Genomic DNA, 15048 nt, shown 5'->3' with positions numbered 1-15048 from the left:
AGAAGCCAGACTCAGAGGGCTGAGTGACATAAGGTTCTGTTTATATGGCTCTTTGGAGGCGGCAGAACTAGGACAGAAAACAGGTCTGGGCCGGGCGCCATGGCTCACACCCGTAATCCTAGCACTCTGGGAGGCTGAGGTGGAAGGATTGCTTGAGGTCAGAAGTTCGAGACTAGCCTGAGCAAGAGTGAGACCCCCTCTACTAAAAATAGAAAGAAATGATTTGGACAGCTAAAAAAATATATATATATATAAAAATTAGCCGGGCATGGTGGCACATGTCTGTAGTCCCAGCTACTTGGGAGGCTGAGGCAGAAGGATCGCTTGAGCCCAGGAGTTTGAGGTTGCTGTGAGCTAGGCTGACGCTACGGCACTCTAGCCCGGGCGACTCTGTCTCAAAAAAAATAAATAAATAAAAATTAAAATTAAAAATTAAAAATTAAAAAAAAATAAAAAGAAAGCAGGTCTGGAATTGGGAGGAAGGGGAGGGGTTGAAGTAGGAGGCACAGGCTTGTGGGAGGTGGTGGGGCTGTTCTGTATCTCGGTCATGGTGGCAGAAGCACGACTGTGTTTGTCGGGGCTCACTGTCCTACCAGCTAGTCCAGGACCTGCTGAGGACAAAAGTGCTGTCGGATTCACCTCTGGCTCCCAGGCCTGTCAGTTACCTCTATCGGCTTCAGCCCTGTCAGGAAATCTCACCTAGATGACAGTCCCTTGTCCATTCCTTCATTTAACTAGCAATTATTGGGCACCTACTATGTGCCAGGCTCCATGGTGGGCACTGGAGACTCTCAGATGACCACGACCACTCCTGCCCTCAAGAAACATCCAGGCTGGCCAGGACGTGACCGTGGGCCATCTGACACGTCCCCCAAGGTCTCCCCCGGTGCCTTCCTCTTCTTGACTTCAGCTAGCAAGCCTTGCCAGACAGAACTCACGGGTGTATCAAAAAATAATCTTTATTGTTACTAGTATAAAACAGAGCAGATCAACTGGCCTCTTAGTCTGTACAAAGTATGGTGCATAAGACCATCTTGGCGGCCCCCATTTCTCCCATAATGCCCTGCCCCAGAGTAGTGCCCCAGGAGCTCTGAGAGGGGAAGGGCCACCAGAGAGCCTTCCTTAGGGGACAGGTGTCAAGGGTACACCGGGTAGGGGGTCATTTTCTACCTGAGGGAGGCAGAGTGGCAGAGAAGGCTGAGCGAGCAGCCCTCCAATTATCCACCACCCCGTCCCCAGCTTCTGCACCCCACGTCCACTGGGTGCGTGGAGGGGCCGTGGGTGGCTGCAGTCGGCTGAGACGTGAGCTGGCTCGGGCAGGGGTCAGAGGGCCACACGGGTACAGCAGTGGCGCAGCACACACGGCAGGATGCCGCGGTTCAGCTGGTGGAACTCCACGAGCTGCAGCAGGTCCGTGAAGCGGGTCTGGCCATCGTCCATGCTGAAGTACAGGCGGCCCTCCTCCTCGCTCTGGGGTACGGCAGAGCGGGTGGCCGGTGAGGGGGGCACGAGGTTTAAGGAGCTCCCTCCTGAGCTGGGGCTGAGGTCCCCATTTCTTATGCAGGGAAAAAGGAGACACACTGGGGGCCCGGGAGCTTCTTGAGGGGCCAGATGAGGAGGACAGGGTGCTGGTGGGCCTGTGTCCCCTTGCGGGACTCCGGGGACTCTCAGGGAAGGAGGGGATTACTCACCGGCAGGATGAGATAGTGCTTGACTTTCTGCAGGTGGCACAAAGAGAGGACAAAGCCCTGTGGGTTCCGCTGACTCTCCCGGACCAGGAATAGGCTGCCAGGAGACCAGAGACAGGGCAACATTACCCAAGGACACAGGGCTGCCATCTTGACCCCGGGTCTCTCTTATCGCTGGGTCTGTTGCCCCACCCGGCCATGCCCCTTACCCGTCTACCAGGCCCTGCTGTCCAATGAGCCGCTGGCTCTCCTCGCGGGAAATGCGCCCGTGGAACCAGGGCTGGGTGCGGTGGATGGCTGGGGTGGGGGGAAGCAGATGGGCTGTCACTCAGGGGAGGGGATCCCCATACTACCCCCTGGGGACTCTGGGCCATCACCCACCTGCACTGAGGCTTGTGCCAGAGCATGGGGTAGGCAGGCTGAGGCGGTGGTTCGTCTTCTTCTGTGGAGAGTCAGGGTATAGTTGGGGTATTACCTGGCACCTTAAGAATGTAGAGCACCTTTCCCCAGCTGGGGAGGCCTCTTACCCGCCTCTTCCTCCCTCCCTTTCCACAGAAACCTATAGGGAGAAGAGCACCCAGCACAAACACGCGGATGGGTGCAGGCCCCTCACCCTCCAGGCCTGAGCCTCCTCCAGGGCTGCACTCAGAGCTTCCCGGGGGTTCTCGATGACACGCCCGGCATGGCCAGAGAAGTCCATGGCCACCAGGGTATTATCCGAGACGCTCCTCTGGAGATGGGATAGGATGGGGAAGAGAGAGGTCAGAACAGGGTCCAGGTATCCCTGGGCGTCCACCCCTCACCTAATGCCCCTGTGCACACTCACCAAGGGTGGGGAACCCAAGCCAGCTGGGCGCAGGTGGCGAGACTGTGCCTGCTGAAAATTCTTATATAGCTGCACCCCATACTGCGGGCGGTGGGGAGAGAAAGAGGGAAGAAAGACCTCCTGAGATCCAGAGGTCCTGGGTGCTGGGCTGTGACACCTCCCCAGACCAGCACTTGCCAAGGGCAGGGCTGTTGGATAGGAACTTCCCGAAGCCAGAGCTGTGACTCCAGCCTGGGCCTGGGGGTTCTCAGACAGCAAGGCTATGATGCCCCCCTCATTCTGGAGGCTTCCTGAGGGCATAACTATGACTCCTCCCCCCACCCCCACTGGGGATCCCTCCGGCAGGGCCCCCGCCACCCCCAGGACCTCACCTTGAAGAGGCGGAAGGCAGCCAGCCAGCAGGCCCGGCTCTGCTCGTCCTCACTGCAGAAGATCCGGAGCCCCTTGTGGCCATTTCGAAGCTTGTTGGGCTGTGGGGAGAGGAAACTGGCTGGTCTCACACCTGCCTCAAGGGCCAGATGCCTGTCCCTGTCTCCACAGGGTAGGGCAGGACCCAAGGGGTCAACAGCAGTGCAGGGTGCAGGGAGAAGGATCTGGGTGTCCCAGATGGAGCTCAGACGCCCAGGTAGGACCCTGGGGCCTGAGAAGCTCCTGCTCCCCTTGAGGCCAGGCCAGGCCAGGGTCTTCACCTTGACACAGAAGCCGAATTCCGTGGGCATCCCGTAGAGCTTGCGGCCCTGAGTCACCACGTACACGTTGGACTCGTTCACGTCTGCCACGTACTGCAGGTGCCTCGGATCCTGGGCGGCATGAATGAGGGAGACTTGGTACAGGAAGACCCCATCTCTCTGCTACTGCCCCCCCAAGCTGGGTGGGAAGATTTCAGGACCAGAGAGGGGCAAAGAAGTGCCCTGGGTCACTTGAACTCAGACTCGAACAAGTAAAGCCAGGACTTGAACTCATGTCACCTACGGGAAGCTGGAGGCAGACAGCCTAGGGGGTGTGGAGGAGGGCCCAGGGGTTCCAACAGGGAAGAGGCACTTGAGGGACTGCAGCTGGCACCCTGGAGACCTCACCTTGGAGGTGCCCTTGGTGGAGTAATAGAGGCCAGACCGGCGCAGGAAGCAGAAAAAGCGTTTCCAAAGCTTGCGTCCAGACCCGCGCAGCTGCAGGAAGCCCTGGATCTCGGGGAAGCTGCCCGCGTTCAGGAAGTTCTGAGGCCAGAAGAGAGTGGAGGAGAGTGAGAGGCCAGACCTCTGCCCTTCCTCTCCACCCTCAGGTTTTCATGAGGACTCGCTCCACATGCATTTCTTGTCCCCATTTAACAGATGGAGACACTGATGCTCATGCAGGGAAAGTGACTTGCCCACAGTCATGTAGGACCGTGGCTGAGCTCTTTCTACCACATAGAGAGAGGCACAGGGCTTAAAGGTGGAAGAGCACTGGGCAATTCCGAGGAGTCATGAATATGTGCGAAATGGGGGTCCCCTCACCTGGATGAGGTCTTCATGGGATACATCTGTTTGTCCCTCAAGACAGCTGGACACCATCTTTTCTGGAAACAGGGAGTGCTGGTGGGGGGAAAGGGGTCAGGGTCAGGGATCAAGGGCCCAGGCTGGGAATTGGGGTGTCCCAGCGCCCAAACACCCCACACACACTCACTGGGGAGCTCTTGAACAGCTCGTACTTGGCAAAGTTTTTCCGGAAGACAAAGCGGCTGTCTCCGCCCACGGGCCAGGCAGCCTGCACTTCCACCATGGACTCGTGGTCCTCCAAACACCGCTCTGGGGTCAAGGGCAAAAAGCAGGGGTTAGTGGAGACCAGCCAGATCTCCTGGATGAGCCACGTGCCTAGCCCGAAACGTGAGGCACTGCCTCCTGGCTCGGGCAGCTCCTGTGCCCCAACTCACCCAGCGCTAGGTGAGGGTGGCACTCCACCAGCCCCCAGGTCTCGTCGCTCAGGGCGTGAGCTCGCTGTACCAGCATTTCACACACGTGGCGGGCTGTGGCACTCGCAGCCACCTCCACAGACCTGCAGGCCCCGTCCTCACTGTACACTTTTACTACCTGCTGCCAGGAATTGCAGATGACTTGAGGGAGGGCAAAGGGTGATTCTTGCCCCTTCCCCACCTGCTGTGCCCTCAGGGACCCTGGACCAAGAGCGCCCCCACCTCCACTCAAGTGGCACTCTATCTACCCCAGGCCCAGAGCACCCCTGTACCCCTGCCTGCCCTTCCCAACGACAACTCACATGGGGGCGGCTGGCGTCTCGAGGGAGCAGCCCCCTTGCACTGGAGGGTCCCCCAAGAATGGGGGCCTGTGAAGGAGGGCTGCAGAGCTCGGGGAAGGGGTTGGGGATGGCGGGTAGAGAGGTTGATCGCAGCTCCTCCTCTCGAAGTTTCCTGGGTGGAGGAGAGAGGTAGGGAAGGTGAGGAACTGGCTGTGGACCTCTGCGTATCATCCTCCTCTCACCGCCCCCACCCCCGCCCATCGCTCCATTGTACCTGCTGGTTGGGATGGGCAGAGGCTGGGACCTCTTCACCTCCCCAGGCAGAGGGGTGTCAGTGGGTGGAGGAGTCCCAGGAGGGGTCCCAGGGCCTGGGCACAGGTCTTCTGGGGAGCTGCTGAGCTGTGGTGGAGACAGATCCAGCTCCATGGCATCTGAGGGAGAAGACGGGCTGAATGTAGCCATTTGTGCGCCCTTGTCCTGGGGACAGGGGCCAAGAGAATCCAGACCCTCGGACCTCACAGGCTGTCAGGGTGCCCTCAGAGTTTACATAGCACCTCATTGCTCTCCTCTAACTGGAGTTTCTCTGGAGCCCTCTGGGAAGGATAGAATTAGCCCCATTTTACAAAAGGGGACACTAAGTCTCTGAGAAGGAAGCATTCTTGCCCCCAGTGACAGGTAAGTCAGGGAGTAGAACCTGTATTTGGACTCTGAGTACAGTGCTCTTTCTTTAGCCCAAAGTTGCTCAGGGGAAGAATTAAGAGGGTGTCTCCCCCACCCCCTGCCGTAGCCTGGCAGCAGCAACAGCATGACCCACAGACTGTCTGGGGCTCGGCTCTCAGTGTCAGGGCAACGGGGCCACCCCTCTGCCTCCAAGTTTGGGGCACTCAGTCTGCTGGGCTCTGCCCCGGGTTTTCCAGCACTTAGCTGCCAGAGTCAGCTGCCAGAGCCTGCCCAGGTGATGAGTGATGCAAGGAAGGAGACAGAGGTGGGAAGGACAGGAACCAGGAGGACAGGAGGGCAGCTCCGCTGGGGCCCTTGCCCCAGCAGCCCCCAAACTTTGTGTGCCCTCTTCGGGCCATCCTCCTGCCCAACTCTTTCCTGAAGCCCCAGGGCTAGAGCCACCTCCTCTGAGAAGGCTGCCTGGATTTTCCACATTCTGACTGAAAAAGACTACAGAGCACTGTGCTGGTTCCTCTGCACCAATTACTGTGCACCTGTCCTGTCCACCCACTAGTCTGAGGGCACCTGGAACCCCCAGACAGAGCCAGCATCTTACCCACATCTTATCACCCACTGGGGCCACACAGACACCCAGGACAAGGAAGTAAAGGAGAGACAGGGCAAAGCTGCCCACTACGGGTAGAGGCAATGCTGGCCCCTTCTGTGCAGGAACCAAGCAGACCCCTTTGGCTGGGCTGAGACCTGGGAGAACCCGGGAGAATTCACCAATCCCAGCCCCCAGCCTGTTCTCCGCACACGGGGTCAGTACTGTGAGGCTGCCTGGGACACCTGGGATTGACCCCCGAGGATGGATCAGGCACCTGACCCTTTAGTGAGGGCATAAGGGGATTTGGGGGACAGGTGAGTCAGGGTGGGGCGGGACAGCTCTGCCTGGGGCTCTCCATTCAACCTTGACTCATCTGCACAACTTCCTGGCTTAGGAGAAACACAAACAACCCTGCCTCTACCCTCCACCCCGCCCCCCCACTCTCCAGCCTACGGGTAGCCAGGGAGGAATGGGGGAGGCACAGGGCAGGGACAGGATGAGGGAGGAGGATGAGGGGCCTGAGGCTCCTCTGACATCATCTCTTCCTCCCCACCCTTGGCCTACCTCCAGTCCAGGTGGGACCTGCAATCTGCCCACCCCCAATCCCAAGCCACCACCCAGCCAGGCAGCCCCCTCACCAGGAAGGAGAGAGGAAATACCCGGCCTGGATTCAGAGGCCCATTTGGAGTGAAGCCTACCTCCCAGTGGAGTCCCTCCCTAACCAAAGCAGCCCTCGGAGCTCCCAGTCCTGTGTCTGGGGCCTAATAAGCTCTCATTCTGCTGCTAGGTGCTCCTAGCACCCAGAATGCATCCGTCCCGGGGACTTGTCCACCTCACCCCGGGGGAATGAGGTCCATCCCAACACACTCTCCCAGGTTTCCTGGCCAGAGGGGTACCACAAAAGCAGGCGTGGAAAGTCAAATCACCCAGGATGCCAGACAGACTGGCAACAGGGCAAAAGGCCGGGGAGGGAGCTCTAGGTCCTGCCAGGAAGGACAAGACACACCCACCATCCAACATCAACAGACACCAAGACACAATGCCCCCCTCCCACCCTGTCTAGCCTCAGGCAAACAGCCCTGAAGCCCTCATTCCAGGGAGGACTGGGGGAGGGGCTGCACAGGCCACACTTTCCTGGAAGTCAGAGACCAACAGGGGGGTGGGAGGAGGAACAGAGGATGCTGAGGGCCTTGTAAGGGGGCAGGGAGTGGATTTAAATCAGACTAGAATCTGGCATCAGAGGTCAGGGAGGAACCACTCAAGACTGGGGTTTGGCATTCAGACCCCTCTAAGGCTAGAGAAGAGTGGAACAGTCAAGACCAAAGGGATGACGGGGGAGGAGAACAGGGTCCTAGCTGTGGGTCTGGGCAGCTCCTTACCCAGAGATCTGGAGTTTTCAAACTGGGGACCTGGGAAAGCTTCTATTGGAGAAACTGACCCCATAATCAATTTGCCTCTCAATCGCAACTCAGGCTGGCCTGGCCATGGCTTCCCCAGCTGCCTCTCCTGCTCCAGAGACTCCAGCCCCACCCTCGTTCCCGCCCTCCCAACCTCCTTGTTTACTTCCTGAATCTTGCCCCACCTGGCTGGCCCCTAGGGCGAGTGGCTGGGCCCAGTGATCAGAGCCAACAGTAAACAACCCTGCTTCCCAGGGTTGGGGGAAGGGCTGGTGGGGCGGGGGCCTGGGCTGGGGGCCTGATGTAGCCAGAGGGGACCCCATCTGGCCCAGTACTCCACGCCCCACCTCCATCAGGATTTACTGTAGTGGGAGAGGCTTAACCTTCAGAGGAACATTTAGGGTGCAGGGCCCAGGTGAGAGACCCCTAGGTAACCCAGAGTTGGAGGGAAGGCCCCAGGACCCTGAGGCCCCGCCCACTCCCTCACTGTGGAAGAAACACCCAATGGGGGGGGAAGCTCTTTTAAAGTTTAATTTGGGAAGAATGCTGGAGTGTCTGTGGGGTTAATCATTACAGGCAGTCCCCACCGAGGTTCCTCCTCCCCACTGCGCACACAGCAGGATATCAGGAGGAGAGGGGGGAGCAGAGTCCAGGACAGGCGACCAAGAGAGGGCATTCCTGGGGGACAGCGGGGCTGGGAGGACTCCCACCTAGTAGACAGGTGCATTCTGTCCCGAACCTGACAGGGAGACCCAGCCCCGGAACCTGGGTCTTTTCACAGCCTCACGAAACAGACAACACCATTCTCCTCCCTCCCCTCTGCACTGCAGACCCCCCCATCCACCGGTCTTGCCTTCCCGCCCACTTCATACAGAAGCCAGGAGGGACCCCTTGGCCCACCCTGTCCCCACCTTCCCATCTGGGTGGACAGGACGCTGTGTTCCTGAGCAGTGAATCCAATCTGGAGAGATGGAGCTTCAGCAATTTAAAGAATTCCTTTCCTTTCCTGCCCTCCAAATTGGACGGTGCCCCCCTCCCGCGGAGACGCCTGTTCTTAGTAGAGACTCGGGGAAACCCAAACTGGGGTAAAACCGGACTGAGCATTCGGACACCCGTCGTAGCTTTCTGGGTGTGCGGGGAGGGGCCAGTTTCAGCGGGAAAGCCGAGTCTCCCGGGGAGAGAATCGGATCTCCGCAGGCTCATCCACTGGCTTCGGGCGGGCGTCCAGGGAGGGAAGGAGGCTCCGAGGAGGGCAGGGAACGAGAATGGGGAGGACAGGGCGGCCGGTGAGGAGGGGGGGGGGACAGGAGATCGGCGGAAAAGAGAAAGTGAGAGGCCGCCAGAGTAGCAGAGCGGGAGACCGGATCTTTCTATGGTGACCCCAGACCCACCTGTGCACGCCACCCTCAAGACGAAGTGCCCGCTTTGGTCCTTACCTGGACCCTGGGCGTCAGTACACCTGGCTGGGGCCGCCGGTTTAAGGAGGGAGACGCCAGGCCCTTAACTACCTGTCCCCCTCTTGCCCCCGCCCCTGGCCTGACATCACCGAGGAGGGAAGGGGAGGGGGAGAGCCAGGTGGCCGCCAGTCCTCCCACCTGGGCAGCCAGCCAGTTCGACCCAGAGACGGGCATAGCCTGGGGCCCTGCGGCTGGGGCTAGGAGCAGGTAGCCGTCTGAGACCGACCTCGGTCCCCTTACCTGGAGGAGCCCCAGCAGGAGTAGCAGTACACCGGGTCCAAAGTCTGGCTCTGTCTAGGGACCCCAGATACCTGGATTTTATTTCAAATCCACGCCCGCTTCTCTACGTGTGGTAGGAGGGCGTCCCGACTTTGGACGGAGAAGTCGGGGGCTGGGGGGAGCCCTGTGTGTCCAGATTCCAGACCCAAGGAAACTAAAATTATCCTGGGCAGATGGGGGCGGGGCCTGGGGGAGGTGCCAGGGAGGAGGAAGCACGGGACGAGGGAGCGGAGACTCCTGACACTACGCCAACTGGGATTGTTTTTGCCCTTCTTAGCCTGGCAGCAGGTGTCAGGGGAGGGTACAGGTGCCTGGGGAGAGGAAGGGAAGACAGAGGGACGGCAGCGAGAGCAAAGATTAAGAGTCCCGATATCCTGGGAGGAAGGGGCTGGGGGCTGGAAGGTAAGGGGAAACGGCCACGCCCACTCTTCGCTACACCCCTCCCCAAATCAGATCTGTTCATTGGCCAAGCTAGGGGGCCCGTCTGCAGCTCTGGGTCCCACCCACTCGGGCAAAGGGCACTCTGCGAAAGAGGGAAGCCAGCCAGAGTGGTGTCTAGCAACATGGCCTGCCCCTTGACTTCCAGACACAGTCTGGCCACCCTCAGAGGCACCCGGTGTTTGTACCCCCTCTCCCTTCTGAGCAAAGTCCAGAGACTCGGTTTCCCCTTTTAAAATCGAAGGGGTTAGGCAAGGTCGCACAATGGGAGGAGCCACAGTGATCTACCAAAAGCTCTGGACGGGGCGCCAGGGGACTCCTAGAGGGATCATTTTAGTTCTCTGGTTCAGCACATGGCAGACACAGGGGACGGGGGGGCCGAGATCAAAGGCTGCGGCCACCTCCCAGCTTGATGTGGGTGACAGTTGGGAAAACAAATAATCCACAGGGTGATAAGAGGTCTGCCCTGGGGGAGCAGAGGAGTGGCTCCAACCTCAACTTTCTCCAAACTGAATTTTCCTTGAAAAACCGGTATGAGTGGGCCAGGCAGAGGTGGGGGAGGGGGGTAAGGTCATCTGGGCCATGGAGCAGCTTGTGCAAAGGCACAGTAGACAAAACTCATTCACTCAACTATGTGTTAAGCATCCACTATATGGCAGCCCCATACTTGGAGCTGGGGATACAGGGGTGAGCAACAAAAACAGACCGCACCCTGATCCTCACGCAGCTCAGCCAGGGAGACTGACATTAATCAAAGAATCACACAAGGCCAGTGCAGTGGGTGGCTGAGGCCTGTAATCCTACCACTCTGGGAGGCCGAGGCGGGCAGATCATTTAAGCTCAGAAGTTCGAGAACAGCCTGAGCAAGAGCGAGACCCCGTCTCTACTAAAAATAGAAAGAAATTATATGGACAGCTAAAATATATATAGAAAAATTAGCCGGGCCTGGTGGTGCACACCTGTAGTTCCAGCTACACGGGAGGCTGAGGCAGAAGGATCGCTTGAGCCCAGGAGTTTGAGGTTGCTGTGAGCTAGGCTGACGCCACGGCACTCTAGCCCAGGCAACAGAGTAAGACTCTGTCTCAAAAAAATAAATAAATAAATAAATAAATAAATGAAAAAAATAAAAAGTTAAAAAAAATTAAAAAAATAAAGAATCACACAAATAAGAAATGACAGGTGACAACTCTGCTGGGAGAATGACTCACACAAGGAGTTAGGGAAGACTTCTTTGTGGAAGTGACAATTGAGCAAAGGAGACACTAGCTGAGGTGGGGAGGGGGTTGGGATTGGTGAATGGGAATGGGGGGGTGTCACCTTCCACAATGAGGGAACAAGTGCCCTGGCAGGAGGAAACACAGCATGCAGAGGCAGAGAGTAGGGGTGGAGGATAAGGGAGGGAGAAGAGGCCACGCACGTGAGCCTGGGCAGGTGTGGTAGGTGTGGAGAAAGGCAGCTGTGCTTCTGAAAGTGGCCTGTGATCACCTGCCTGAAAATCTCCCTAAGCTTGTGTAAAAAACAGATCCTTGGGCCCCTCCCCAGCTACTGAATCTCAGTATCTGGGGCTGAGACCCAGGAATGTGTGGTATTGACAAGCCCTCAGGTGGCTGTTCTGCAAACTGGGTTTGAGTCATCCATCCTGTTTGTCCAGACTGGCAGTAATGGGCAGGGGCTAGACCCTGCAGGTTCTGTCTGGACTTAGGTAGAGCCACAGAGAAGTGGGCAAATTTACATTTTGAAAAGATCACTCTGCATGTTGAAGGATGAGATGGAAAAGGAGGTCGGACTCAGAGGGCTGAGTGCTGTAGGATTTCACTTAAATGGCTTTCTGGAGGGGGTAGAACTATAAGGACAGAAAGCAGATTGTGGCTGGGGAGGAGGGAGAGCAGTTGACAGTAGGGGACACAGGGATTTGTGGGAAGTAATGGCACCATTCTGTATCTTGGTCATGGTGGATGCACAACTGTGTGTGTTTGGCAGGACTCACAGAAAGGTGCGCTCAAGAAGTTGAATTTTACTGTGTATAAATTGTATCTTAATTTTTTAAATAAAAAAGAATAGATTTATAGATCAATGGAATAGAATCAAGAGTCCAAATATAAACCGTTACATTTCTAGTCAATTGATTTTTGACAAAGGTGCCAAGAGAATTTGATGGGGAAAAGGACAATCTTTTAAAAAAATGGTCCTGTGACAATTGAGCCCACACGCCAAAAGATGAATTTAGATCTTTACCCTACATGATGCACAAAAAACAACTCAAAATAGATCATACACCTAAAATGTAAGATCTAAAACTATAAAACTTCTGGAAGAAACCATGGGAGAGAATCTTCATGATCTTGGGTAAAGTAGAGAAGCAAAAGGACAACTGACAAAAAAATTAATAAGTTAGACTTCATCAAAATTTAAAATTTCGAACCTCAAAAGACACTATTTAAAAAAAAACTAGCCAAAGACAGGGAGAAAATACTCGTAAATCACATATGAGATTAGGAACTTTATACCAAAAATATATAAAGTCTTACAAATCAATAATAAAGAGACAAACAATCCAATTAAAAATGGGTAAAAGACTTGAATAGATGTTTCTTCAAATAATGTTATATACATGATGACTAATAACTGCATGAAAAAATGCTCAACATCATTAGTCATTAAAGAAATGCAAATTAAAACCACAACGATATACTATCTCATGATCACTAGGATGGTTATAATCAAAGAGACAAATGACAAGTATTAGTGAGGATATAGAAAAACAAATCCTTACATATTGCTGGTGGGAATGTAAAATAATATAGCCATTTTGAAAAACAGCTTGGCAGTTTCTTAAAAAGTTAAACATAAAATTACCATATAACCCAGCAATTCTACTCTTAGGAATCTACCCAAGATAAATGAAAACATATATCCACACAAAGAAACCTACATGAACATTCATAGCAGCATTGTTCAAAATAGACAAAAACTGTAAACCCAACCGTCCATCAACCGGTGAATAGATAAACAAAATGTGGCGTATCCATGGAATACTACTCAGCAATAAAAAGGAACAAACTACTGGTACTTCACACAGCACTGGTGAACCTCAAAAAAACATTATATAGAGTGAAAGAAGCCAGAAGCAAAAGATCACATATTGTTTGATTCTGTTTATATGAAACATCCAGAAAAGGCAAATTTGTAGAGACAGAAAGCAGATTAGCGTTTGCCTAGGGCTGGAATTTGAGGCTAGATTGTCTGCAAACAGGCAAGAGGGAGCTTATCTGGTTGATGGAAACGTTCTGTAACTGGATTGGGATGATGGTTGCACAACTGTACAAATCACTGAATTGTTAGAAGAAAATGAACGGTTTAAAGGGATACTGAAGTGGGCGACCTGTCAGGACACTATAGTGGTACTCCAGGGCAGGGAAAAAGCAAGGACTTAGGTAGCCTCCATTTCCAGAGTCGGAAAATGGCAATAATGATGCGAGCCCTCTCGTGAGAGGCTAGGGGGAAACGGGGGATGTGCCGTAGCTGACTGCAAGTGACGGAGGCCTGAGGAGCAGACAGTTGCAAAAGATGGGAAAAGGCAGTCTAGAGCTTCGGAGCCAGAAGCATTGAGGTGTGCAGCTGTGGGATGGTTTCAAGTATCATCAGCATGTTAGCAAGAAATGGCAACTATTACATCAGTCCAAACACAATACCCATCTCCAAACTGCTTGCCCCACCATTTTCTCTTCCTTTTGTAAACTGGAAAGCGCGTTTTAGTCTAAGATATTTTATTAGATTAAATAAGGCCACAAAACCCGGCGGACACCAGCTGCGGGGCAAGCCCGGCACTCTGGGGACCCTAGCCAGGGACAGCCTGGACGGTCCGCCCAGCGCCAGTGGACCCAGCGCCAGTGGACCCAGCGCTCGAGCTGAGGAATAGGGTCAATCGCAGCAGTAACCGCGGCCTGCAGGGGGCGTCCGGATGCAACGCGCGGCCCCGCCCCGTCACGTGCCCGTGACGTCACGTCGCACCCGGAAGCAGAGGCCTGAGCGGAGCCGGCAGCGATGAGTGGGGAGCCGGGGCAGGCGTCCGTAGCGCCCCCTCCCGGGGAGGTCGAGCCGGGCAGTGGGGTCCGCATCGTGGTGGAGTATTGGTGAGCGGCTGCGGCTGGAAGACCACCCCCCGCACCCCACCCCGGCAGGACCGAGATGGGCCCACGGACGGCCCCTCCCCCGAAACCCCAGCCCACTCCAGATCTCTTCTCCCTAGTGAACCCTGTGGCTTTGAGGCGACCTACCTGGAGCTGGCGAGTGCGGTGAAGGAGCAGTATCCTGGCATCGAGATCGAGTCGCGCCTGGGGGGCACAGGTGAGGCCCGCAGAACACCTGCTGAGTCAATGTTATAAATCCCAGGTCTGCCACTTTTCTAGGTCTGACTTCGGCTGCTTTATGTAAAGTGCCCCTCAGTGTCTGGCACTTGGTAAGATATCCAGCCAACATGAGCCCCCTTGCATAGGCAGGGGGTCACAGGTGAAGCCTGTAGGGAAAAACCGATTAGACTGCAATAGTATAGGGTTGGAGGGGAGGGAGCAGGTGAGGCCTCCTGTAGGTTCATTCGAGTTGACCTAGAGTTGGGGAATGGCTTAGGAACCACAAAGAAGTTTCTAAGGGGACTGACAGGGACTTGAAGGAGCCTGTGTGAAGTCTAAGGGGGCGGGAAGGGCCTTTGGAGGTCCTTCCCCGACTCCTGCCTCTGTTCTCAACATACCATTTATTCATCCTTTTGTTTCATACCAGGAGCCTTTGAGATCGAGATCAATGGACAGCTGGTGTTCTCCAAGCTGGAGAATGGGGGCTTTCCTTATGAGAAAGATGTGAGTATTTGCAGTGTTGGGAGGACCCCTGGGTCACCCTACCTGAACAATACATCATCCCATCATTCCACATCTCTGCCCTCTAGCTCATTGAAGCCATCCGAAGAGCCAGTAATGGAGAACCCCTAGAAAAGATCACCAACAGCCGTCCTCCCTGCATCATCCTGTGACTGCACGTGACTCTGGGTTCCTGCTCTGTTCTGAGGTCCAAGCCTTGGTCTCCTGTTTGGTCCTGCTAGGAGCTCCCCCTGCCTCTTTCCTCTTAGCTCCTGGCAGCTAAGAGACCCTGGCCTTCACTTTGCCCCTTTGGGTACAAGGAAAGAATAGAAGCTTCCGTGGCTTGGGGGTGGGAGAGAGACGCTCTCCATGGACATTTCCACAACCACTTTATACCCCCCTTCCCAGGATCAGTGCCCACAAAAGCCCAGTCCTCTCCCCAGCTTGGCAATGCCTGTCAGGTGCCACAGTAGATCTAATTTATTCTCCCTTAGTCCTGGGCAGTGTCTGCTATTGGCAATAAAATGGCACTACAAACACTTGTGCCAACTAGTGTGTGTGTTTTTATGTCCAGTCTGGGAGTATAGAGGGCCACCAGGGTGGCTGTGCTGGGTGGG

The 15048-nt window shown here is 55.4% G+C and overlaps 2 protein-coding genes across 7 annotated transcripts; one reads left to right on the top strand and one right to left on the bottom strand.

The window, feature by feature from the left end:
- Positions 1-941: 941 nt before the first annotated feature.
- On the bottom strand, positions 942-9290 carry GRB7 (growth factor receptor bound protein 7). 5 transcript variants are annotated; one of them, XM_045526389.1, is made up of 15 exons: positions 9105-9290; positions 5018-5174; positions 4765-4915; positions 4424-4583; positions 4177-4298; positions 4008-4085; positions 3591-3728; positions 3204-3314; positions 2886-2984; positions 2515-2595; positions 2302-2418; positions 2070-2130; positions 1898-1985; positions 1692-1785; positions 942-1470 (listed from the first exon to the last, which is right to left on the bottom strand). In XM_045526389.1, the coding sequence occupies exons 2-15, from the start codon at positions 5167-5169 to the stop codon at positions 1324-1326; spliced, it is 1599 nt and encodes a 532-aa protein (XP_045382345.1). In that variant the 5' UTR covers positions 5170-5174; positions 9105-9290; the 3' UTR covers positions 942-1323. The 5 variants fall into 5 exon arrangements, with proteins under 5 accessions (XP_045382345.1, XP_045382344.1, XP_045382348.1 ...); XM_045526388.1 differs by lacking the exon at positions 9105-9290 and adding an exon at positions 8844-8916; XM_045526392.1 differs by lacking the exon at positions 9105-9290 and adding an exon at positions 8844-8916 and having other exon boundaries at positions 4424-4580.
- Positions 9291-13561: 4271 nt separating this feature from the next.
- MIEN1 (migration and invasion enhancer 1) lies at positions 13562-14970 on the top strand. Of its 2 annotated transcripts, XM_045526387.1 has the most exons (4): positions 13562-13714; positions 13831-13928; positions 14358-14434; positions 14521-14970. In XM_045526387.1, exons 1-4 carry the CDS (start codon positions 13626-13628, stop codon positions 14602-14604), a joined length of 348 nt encoding a protein of 115 aa, XP_045382343.1. In that variant the 5' UTR covers positions 13562-13625; the 3' UTR covers positions 14605-14970. The 2 variants fall into 2 exon arrangements, with proteins under 2 accessions (XP_045382343.1, XP_045382342.1); XM_045526386.1 differs by having other exon boundaries at positions 13565-13714; positions 14358-14970.
- The last annotated feature ends 78 nt before the right edge of the window (positions 14971-15048 follow it).

Source organism: Lemur catta, chromosome 15 (genome assembly GCF_020740605.2).
Source record: "Lemur catta isolate mLemCat1 chromosome 15, mLemCat1.pri, whole genome shotgun sequence".
NCBI classification, from domain to species: domain Eukaryota; kingdom Metazoa; phylum Chordata; class Mammalia; order Primates; family Lemuridae; genus Lemur; species Lemur catta.
This window is presented reverse-complemented; position numbering and strand designations above follow the sequence as displayed.